Here is a 9,581-nt window from a genome sequence, read left to right on the forward strand (position 1 = left end):
TGAATATTGGGAGTTTCGGCCTCGATATTTACCTCACACAGCTCATCTTTGGTTTTGTTGAAATTCCTGCTAACATGAGCGCCTGGCCTTTGATTCAACACTTTGGGAGGAGAATATGTGAAGCAGGTTTCCTGTTCTTCAGTGGTGTCTCTTGTCTGCTGACACTAGCCGTCCCAAAAGGTATCTTTGAAACCCTGTTAATGTTTATTTTTTCTGTTTAATGTATAGAGAGATAATATTTTAGCTATACATGTGTTTCTTGTTCATTGTGTACCAATCAGATCTTCCTGTGGTGGTGACAGTCATAGCAATGCTGGGAAAATTCTCTGCCACAGCAGCTTTTAATATAGCCTACGTTTACACAGCTGAATTATACCCAACCAATATAAGGTAATGTTCATCGGCTGTTTTATCTGCTTCTCTTAAACATAATATCAAATCACTTATACCTGCTTTATATTTTATAAATATACTAATAACTATTTTACAAAACATTTCACCTCCTTTGAGTTCATGTTTCATGGAATTTAGTGGTATTTTGCAAATGCAAATAGCAGCAGCTAGCTGTAGCACTTCTAGCGCAACCTTGAGGCAGGAATATCAAAATATATCTGCTGGGATAACTGTGTAATTAAAAATTAACAAGTTCAATTGAATGAACCACTGTGATTTTGATTTTGTTTAATTTGGAGTGAACATTGTGAAATATCATTTATCTTTTTATGGTTTAAAATTGCTTCAATTATTCTATAGTTATAATGTTTTATTGTTGACTTTCTTCCAATTCAACAAATCTTTGAAAGGTATAGACATTAATTTTCCATATTTTTGTGGGACAATGTATGGACATTTTTATGTAATAAATGCTGTATAATCTGCTCACTTTGTTTAAAAGTTGTATTCTGCTGTTGTCAGTGTCATGCATTCCTGATATAAGTTTACCGGAATGTTTCTTTCTTCAGGCATAGTGGTATGGGTCTGAACTCCATGAGTGCTCGCGTGGGGGGCATCCTGGCACCCCTGAACAGACTCCTGGAGGTTTACCATCCCACCGTTCCCATGGTGATTTATGGCATCATCCCAATCGCTGCTGGTGGTTTCTGTTTGCTGCTGCCTGAAACCCTCAATGTTGAACTTCAGGACCACACTGAGCTCAAGTAATCTCATTACTACAGCTAATAATATGATGTAACACGATGTTTAGCACATTATACACTAACTGTATATGTGTTCCTTCTGTTTGTAAATTAGATACACAACTAATGGAACAGCGGGGGACCGAAGCTGCTCTGAAGGTGTTGAAGAGGAATTCTCATTTATGCTAAAATCAAAAGAAGACATTTAAATTTTTCCTTTTTATTAGCAGGTATAAAAGTTGTAAAGAAAAAAAAACTTTTAGCCAAAAGAACTACATACTATATTTTCATAAGCATGTATAAAATGAGTATTAATTAAAAAAGAAACTTATTTCACAAAACGTAAAAAAAAATGAATAAATCAAAAAAAAATTGCTGAAAATAAACTTTTAGAACATCTGATAACTTTAGGTTACTATGTAATGGTTACATTCATCTTCATCGCCTGCCACCAAGAGGCAAAGATGGACAATATTGGTTTTGCTCATGGATGTGTGTTTGTGTCTTTATGTCATAAAAATATCTCATGGACCTCTAAACCTTGTTAATTAAATTTGCAGAAAGTGATTAGAAGACATCTTCAACTGACTGACTTTTGAAGTAAGCCTGATTCAAGATGGCTGCCACAGCCTACTGACAAAATGACAATAACTGAATTATTCTTTTACAGATAATGACCTAAACCTTGATGTGGTTGTAGCTGAGAGTCAATTGCAATACAATAAATGTAACATATTCCTTAACATTAGGTCTATTAGCTTGTCATTAACATTAATATTCTCTAGCATACATAAAAAAGCAAAATTAGAAAAAGGTTTGTCTGTTGTTTTTAGGGATATACTTCAGCAGTCTTTGTTATTAAACCAATCTACTGTTGAATTACTTAAACAATCAAATGTATTCAGTTGATGGGACAAATGGCTTTAGACACAGAGACCGCATACTAAGTCAAAACCAAATCTTTAAAACTAAATCTGTAAAGCATAACCATACTCCACCCATATGAAATTCCAAAATTAAACATGAACATGGTCACGTATATTTCATTGTGTAAAGTCACTGAAATCAAGGCCTAGGACACACGTGTCAAACTCCATTCCTCAGGGGGCGCTTTCCTGCCTGTTTAAGATGTGTTCTTGCTTTACAACACCTGCTTTAAATGAACGACTTCTGCTTCTGCTTCTGGAGAACGATGATTTAGTGAGGAGGTGATTAAACCATTTGAGTCAGGTGTGTTGAAGCAGAAAAACCTACAACTCCCAGGACAGCGGCCCTTGAGGCCTCGAGTCTGACACCCCTGGCCTAAGAGCATCTAAATTTATTTATTTTCAAATGATTAAGAGCACAGAAAAGGGGGAAAATGGAGGCTATTTAATTGTATTGGCCTTAGTATAAAGTAGGCAGGACTAGACCTTGCCAGGCCCGCTCATAGCCACACCACTGATGCTAACACTTTATTATCTTTGTTATTTTAGTTGTGGCGTTAGATTAATAATCTCTGCTCATTTTATAGACTGGATTGGTGTGATACTTTTATTGTTGGTGCAATGACTGTTATTTCTGCTGTCTATAGGAACAAGGCAATTATTGTGACTATCTTAATGTTCTGGGTTAAATATTAATTAAGTCATCTTGCCCTTTGTTTGCCCACAAGAAGCCTCTGTAAGCTGAACCACATGTAAGCATGAGCAGCTTCGGACAGGTCCTGAAGGAGGTTGGGGAGTTTGGTTTGTTTCAGAAGTGGATGCTTGCTGCGTTATGCATCCCCAGCATTTTCCCAGCTTTCGACGTGATCGGCCAGGTGTTCATAGGCATGAGCTTTCCACACCACTGTAACACAGACTGGATCTTGGAGAAAGGACCAAACCTGACAGAGGAGAAACAAAAACATCTCACCATCCCAGTGGACGAGGGTGGAAGGTTTGAAAGCTGTAAAATGTTCACACCTGTGGATCTGGATTTGGAAACGATTGAACGATACGGCCTTAACAGCACAACAACATGCATACATGGATGGAAGTATGAGGTTCAGCCTGGGGTTTCCAGCATTTTGACAGAGGTAAACAGAAAACAATGATTTACTCTTCATCCATTTACTTATGTTTGCAGGCTTGTAGGATTAGACTTGTCTGGTTTGTTTAACTTGTAATTCTTTGCTGTTTATGTAGATTTATAATGTCTACATGACTTTAGGATTGAGTACTCGAGTTATTTATAGTTCCTTTATATTTTGCTTCTAGAGAACCAGACTTTCCTATCATCCTGAAAAATGGTTTTGATCAATATTTCTACAGATATTCTGAGCATCTTTTAAAGTTTTACCTCTAAATTTGTCTGCTTTTCATAAAAGTTTAGTCTAAAATCTGAGTATTTTAAGAAGAATTTTGTTGTTGTGTGTTTGTCAAACCATTTCAGGCATAAAATAGATCCTAAATTTAAGGGATGAGTTTGATTCTGACAGTTCTTCACTTGCAATCCACTTGTTCATGTTTCCCATTTATAAACCCATAAAATGCTGTCCTGGTTAGATTCCTGGACAAAAGTCCAAAGTATGGTGTCAGGTTTGTGTAAGGTTCCACCCAGAAAGCAGGCAGACTCTGAGCACTGAACTGAAAAAATTCTCATTAAATGAAAGAGCTGACATGGCAGCAAACAAAAGAACTTACTTAATTGGCCGATTGAGTGGAACATAAGGAGGGAGAAAACTAGACATGCAGCATGCAGCGGGTAATGCCTACCTTGTCAGGATTTGGGTTTCTTTGGGTTTGCCTTTGTATTTGTGAGGATTCCGGTTTTGGTTCCGTTTCGGGTTTTGGTTTTTCCTTTTGGTTTCTCGTGTTAAGTCTTCGTTTTTTAGTTGCTGCCACGTCAGCCTTTTGCATTTGTTTCTTATTGTAAATAAATTAGTTTTCCTTTCAAGCTCTCATTGTCAGTCTGCATTTGGGTTCACTCCATCCAACCACTAAACCAAGATATAACTAAAGAAGAACAGGGAAGAACAGAATATGAAGAGACAACTAATGAACTCAAATGACAATCACCCGGTGAGAGAACAACGAGGGACAGGTGAGAGAGGGCAGGACAGGAGAGAACTGAAAAACCCAAATACATGAACATGAGGAACTAGAATCAAATCCCAACAGGGAACACCACATAATGATCAAAAAATTGAAACATACATAAAGATCCATATATATGGTTGGTTTAAATTTCTTGCACAGTACATCATATGTTCTTCCTGTAATCATTGTTTTTGTTTACAGTTTGATCTCGTTTGTGATACGAGGGGGTTGATTCAGGTTTCCCAGTCTCTCCACATGGCAGGTCTTCTTTGTGGATCATTGGCATATGGGTCTACTTCTGACAGGTAGTACATCCCATCTTTATATTTACACCTCTACTTTAGGAAACAACTCTTTAACATTTACAACTGAGATAAAGATGCATTGGGATTAAATATACAAAATACTTAGAAGTAAACCAACATCTGTTGTCGTTTTTACAGATTTGGCAGGAAATTTGCGATCCTCCTTTCACTTTTTCTCACGATGTTGTTTGGTGTGACCATTGCCTTCTCCCCAAACATCTATGTTTATATGGTTCTTAGATTTTTCAATGGGGCCTCAAGTGGTGTTATTATTATGAACACATCTGTATTGAGTAAGTCCACAATTTTTAACATGTATGAATAGTAGTATTATTAAGTATTTGAAAGAGAAGTTCATTAGATTGCATGTGATTTTGATAGGAAAGTCAGATAATATGAAAATTTTTTTCCATTCATTTTTGTTTTGTTTGTTTTGTTTTTTGCAGTGGTGGAATGGATTGGTCCTTCGAAATCTGCTCTTTGCACAATGGTCATTACGGGTGTGTTTGCTGTCGGACAGATGCTTTTGTCTGGTATCGCTTATTTGGCTAAAAACTGGAGGATTCTGCAGCTGGTGCTGTTCACTCCTCTTATTGTTTACCTGGGGACCATGTACTGGTTAGCATCAGTATTGGAGGAGAATATCATCCACCAGCCAAACACAGACAATGAAAGTTGGATTTCAACTGGAACTTCTTGTTGTTTGGACAGGTTTCTCCCAGAGTCAGCTCGATGGCTCATGACGCAGGGCAGGAAGAAGGAGGCACAAAAGCAGCTTGAGCGAGCAGCCAGAGTGAACAAAAGGAGTTTACCAGAAGATCTCCTAGATAAGGTCATCATCCAAACTGCACTTTGACCTCTAAAGTGTATGAAAATTTGCACAACTGTGAACATTTCCAACATTTTTGTATCTACAGGTCAATGTGGAGAGTAATCAGGACAGAAAGAACATGTTGGACATCTTCCGGATACCATATTTGAGAAAACGCACTGCAATTATGGCCTTTAACTGGTGCGTTTCCTTAAACAGAACAAATTTATTTACAACTATTTACATATTTACAGGTCATTGAATAATTTATAAATGAGCAATACCAGTTATGGCTGTTTGAATTAATGGAACTTTTAACATGAGGTATAATTGAAATAGCATAAAAACAATAGCACTGTCATAATAATTGTTAGTTACCCAAAAGAATTAAAACTTTTTATCAACACACTTCATAACCCAAAGCTGGTACGGTCTGATTGTAATGAAGGTTTGTCTTCCTTACATTCTTTTAGACAACATAGGCTCATGTATTTTCATTCGTAGACTCACAAAGTTCAATAATTAATAGACTTAAGGAGACCTGGTCACTGGTTTGCACTATGGGTCCAACTTGTGAAACAAAGTTATAAAAAGATTAAAAGCCTGCATGGTTACATTGTACAAACACGATAAGATAATATATGACAAGAGCAACCAAGGACAACAAACCATCAGAGTCAGAGAAGTGAGAAGGGAAGAGCTGGTTGTAGTTAAACTAGCCAATACAATTTTGGCACATTTTATCTCGCTTCTATTATCTGTCTGCTGTCACAAGAAAATAAGGAGCATTTTTATTACCCACAATGTTTGAGTAAACACACCAATTGAGATTTAGTGATTTCTGATAGGTTAATGTGGTGATTTGGGTTTTTTCTGTGTTATGGGTTTGTTTTATTTTTATTTAGTTTGTGTTTTGGTTTCTGTCTTATCTCGTTTCTTGTTTCATTTGCTCTTCCTCAGTCTCTCTCTGTCTCCCTGCCACACCCACCTACACCTGTCCCTACTTCGTAATCACACTACCTGTCTCCACTTACCTCATCATCCCCAGTCATCCCGGTCATTGCCTTCCACACTCCGCTGGTTCTTTGTTTGATGTTGTTAGTTTCTGTCCTGCCCGTTCCCGATCCTGTTCCTGATCCTGTTTATGCTCCTGTTTCTGTTGGTATTTGTTTCCTGTAATTTTTGAGTCAGTTTTATTAGTTTGCTGCCTCAACAGCTTTTGTTTTTGTTTTGTCGTTAGTTTAATAAATTAGTTTCATTTTAACAGGAGTCTGCATACTGGGTTCGTCTCCGTCATCTCCTCTGATCTGGACAGTTAGTCTCAACATTCCTGTGTGTGTCCTTTTTTACAATACAGTTCAGTGTCTGTTTGTAGGAACAGTAGAAACTGTATTGCCCACGTTGAGAAGCAAATAAATTTTTGATGCAGTTACAAAAGTTATTCCAAAAATGATCGCTACATCATAGAAGTTAGTTCATAATTTATTGTATTTATTCACAAAATATAATGCATCAATTTAGCCCAACATAAACTCTATGTATATAAACTGAGTTAGGTAAAGAGCTATCTACAACCTATACCATTTTGTTTATAGCTGTTTTACAGAATCCAACTTCAAATGATTTGAATTATCACTTTAACATAAGATCATTTTTATGTGTGTGTTTGAAATCATAAAACTAAAGATTGCATCTGCTTCTAGGTTTGCAGTAAGTTTTTTGTATTATGGACTGAGCCTGAATGTTGGGAGTTTCGGCCTCGATATTTACCTCACACAGCTCATCTTTGGTTTTGTTGAAATTCCTGCTAACATGAGCGCCTGGCCTTTGATTCAACACTTTGGGAGGAGAATATGTGAAGCAGGTTTCCTGTTCTTCAGTGGAGCCTCTTGTCTGCTGACACTAGCCGTCCCAAAAGGTATCTTTGGAACTCTGTTAATGTTTAATTTTTCTTGTTAATGTATAGTAAGATATTGTTTCAGTTATGCATGTGTTTCTTGTATATTGTGTACCAATCAGGTCTTCCTGTGGTGGTGACAGTGATAGCAATGCTGGGAAAATTCGCTGGGATGGCTGCTTTCAGTACAGCCTACGTTTACACAGCTGAATTATACCCAACCAATGTAAGGTAATGTTCCATTGGCTGTTTTATCTGCTTCCCTTAAAGATAAAATCACTTGTTCCTGTTTATATATTTTATTGTCAAAAGTATTAACTCAGCTATCCAAATCAATTGATGGGTGAATGGGTTGGTTTGTCACTCCAGTCAGAAATAAACTTTGTTCCCAAAATTGAGACGTTTAAATGGCCATCTGCCTTAAGTATATTCATAACTGTTCACAACCTTTCCACAGGACCCCACTGCAAAAAGCTGAACAATTTGCTTGAAGGTCTCAAAATCCACCAGCTTTCCCCTCATAGTGACAAGTTTTCTGTTCTGAGAAGTCCTGTCACTGGCATTTTATGTAGCTATCCTTTGTGAAAGTCAATGCATCCCTTGGATTGGTTTGGTTTAGACAGTAAAACACCTGGTTAGAATTAGATAAAGAACTTATGTAGCCTTTAAGTTCCTCATAAACCTTCACTACAAGTTGTATGATAACGAAGATGACAAGCTACTTTTGCTGAGGAACATTTAAACGCAGTTGTGGTTTCCAGAAACATAACTAGCTAAAAAAAACACAGTAATTTTCATTTATATCAATTTAATTATCCAGTTCAAATGGTATTTTATTTACATTTTTTCTGCAGGCATAGTGGTATGGGTCTGAACTCTGTGAGCGCTCGCGTGGCGGGCATCCTGGCACCCCTGATCAGACTCCTGGATGTTTACCATCCCACCGTTCCCATGGCGATTTATGGCATCATCCCGATTGCTGCTGGTGGTTTCTGTTTGCTTCTGCCTGAAACACTCAATGTTGAACTCCAGGACCATACTGAGCTCAAGTAATGTCATTACTACAGCTAATAATATGATGTAACAAGATGTTTAACATATTATACACTAACTGTATTTGTGTTTCTTCTGTTTGTAAATTAGAAACGAAACTGATGGACCAGTGGGGGACCGAAGCTGCTCTGAAGGTGCTGAAACAAAGCTATAATTCATGCTAAAATCAAAAGAAGACATTTATTATTTCTCTTATTTATTAGCAGGTATAAAAGTTGTAAACAACAACAAAAATTTTAGCCAAAAGAACTGTAAAGTATATCAGTAACAGTAATGTAAAATGATTATTAATGGAAATAAGTTTATTAAAATATGTTTGATTTTTTTTATTTCACAAAGCATGTTGGATTGCTGGAATAAACTTTTACAACTTCTGATCATTTTTGTAATGATTTTTACATAAAAAGCTGAAGTATTTGCTTGAAGGTTTCAAGCAAATCAAGCTTTCCCCTCATAGTGACAAGTTTTCTGAGAAGTCCTGTCACTGGCATTTTTTGAAGCTATTCTTTGTGAAATTCAGTGCATCCCTTGGATTGGTTTGGTTTAGACAGTAAAAAGAACTTATGTAGCCTTTGAGTTCCTCATAAACCTTCACTATAAGTTGTGTGATAACTGAGATGTCAAACTACTTTTGCTGAGGAACATTTAAATGCAGTTGTGGTTTCCAGAAACATATCTAGCTTAAAAAAAAACTGCAGTAATTTTAATTTATATTAACTTAATTATCCAGTTCAAATATTATTTTACAGCCCTCATGAAATACATTTTTCCTACAGGCATAGTGGTGTGTCATGGTGCCCGTCATCATCATCTGCTGGGGTTCAAGTGAACTCTTTAAAACAAAAATTTGTCATATTTTCATTTTTAATTTAATTTTCCCAAAAGAACTTCGACATTGGGCAATCCAACAAAAAAGGGTAATGACTCCTACTGAGCTAGAACCTCTCCAGCAGAGGGCTCTAAAATCCATGTCCTAGTTGGCTCTTACTAATTGTGTTTTAATAAACACTTTATTCTTACTTTCCAGCTAAATTCTGTCCATGTTGGGCTGCTTAAACCAGACCTTCCAGGATTTTGCGATGTTGCGATCGCAACTATTAACGCTAAATTAAGCAAACCCCGCAAAATCACAACTTTTTGCAACTTTGCCCAAAACACTGCAACTTTCCCGCAACTTTAACCCAATATTTATTTTTTCTAAAGTGATTCGCTACCGTTTCTGCGGTCTAGTGTCTTCTTTGTGGGTTTGTGTAGTGTGGAATACAAAATAACCCCAAATAACTCACGAAGAAGACATGCAACGTCACATCCTGTTAA

The 9,581-nt window shown here is 36.8% G+C and overlaps 2 protein-coding genes across 2 annotated transcripts in view; both read left to right on the forward strand.

Moving 5' to 3' along the window:
- LOC108230392 (solute carrier family 22 member 13-like) overlaps nucleotides 1-1,743 on the forward strand; it is a 32,105-nt gene extending 30,362 nt beyond the window's left edge. Inside the window, exons 9-10 of the mRNA XM_017406548.3 lie at nucleotides 963-1,157; nucleotides 1,252-1,743. Of these exons, the coding sequence (XP_017262037.2) occupies nucleotides 963-1,157; nucleotides 1,252-1,345 (289 nt within the window). The 3' untranslated portion in view covers nucleotides 1,346-1,743. The remainder of the gene's footprint in view (nucleotides 1-962; nucleotides 1,158-1,251) is intronic.
- Nucleotides 1,744-2,410: 667 nt separating this feature from the next.
- The window catches only part of LOC108230390 (solute carrier family 22 member 13-like), a 13,577-nt gene continuing 6,406 nt past the window's right edge, over nucleotides 2,411-9,581 (forward strand). Inside the window, exons 1-9 of the mRNA XM_017406546.3 lie at nucleotides 2,411-3,195; nucleotides 4,400-4,503; nucleotides 4,642-4,796; nucleotides 4,950-5,121; nucleotides 5,215-5,335; nucleotides 5,421-5,515; nucleotides 7,018-7,232; nucleotides 7,334-7,442; nucleotides 8,066-8,260. Of these exons, the coding sequence (XP_017262035.2) occupies nucleotides 2,821-3,195; nucleotides 4,400-4,503; nucleotides 4,642-4,796; nucleotides 4,950-5,121; nucleotides 5,215-5,335; nucleotides 5,421-5,515; nucleotides 7,018-7,232; nucleotides 7,334-7,442; nucleotides 8,066-8,260 (1,541 nt within the window). The 5' untranslated portion in view covers nucleotides 2,411-2,820. The remainder of the gene's footprint in view (nucleotides 3,196-4,399; nucleotides 4,504-4,641; nucleotides 4,797-4,949; nucleotides 5,122-5,214; nucleotides 5,336-5,420; nucleotides 5,516-7,017; nucleotides 7,233-7,333; nucleotides 7,443-8,065; nucleotides 8,261-9,581) is intronic.

The sequence above is a fragment of the Kryptolebias marmoratus genome, linkage group LG21 (genome assembly GCF_001649575.2).
Source record: "Kryptolebias marmoratus isolate JLee-2015 linkage group LG21, ASM164957v2, whole genome shotgun sequence".
Taxonomy (NCBI): Eukaryota; Metazoa; Chordata; class Actinopteri; order Cyprinodontiformes; family Rivulidae; genus Kryptolebias; species Kryptolebias marmoratus.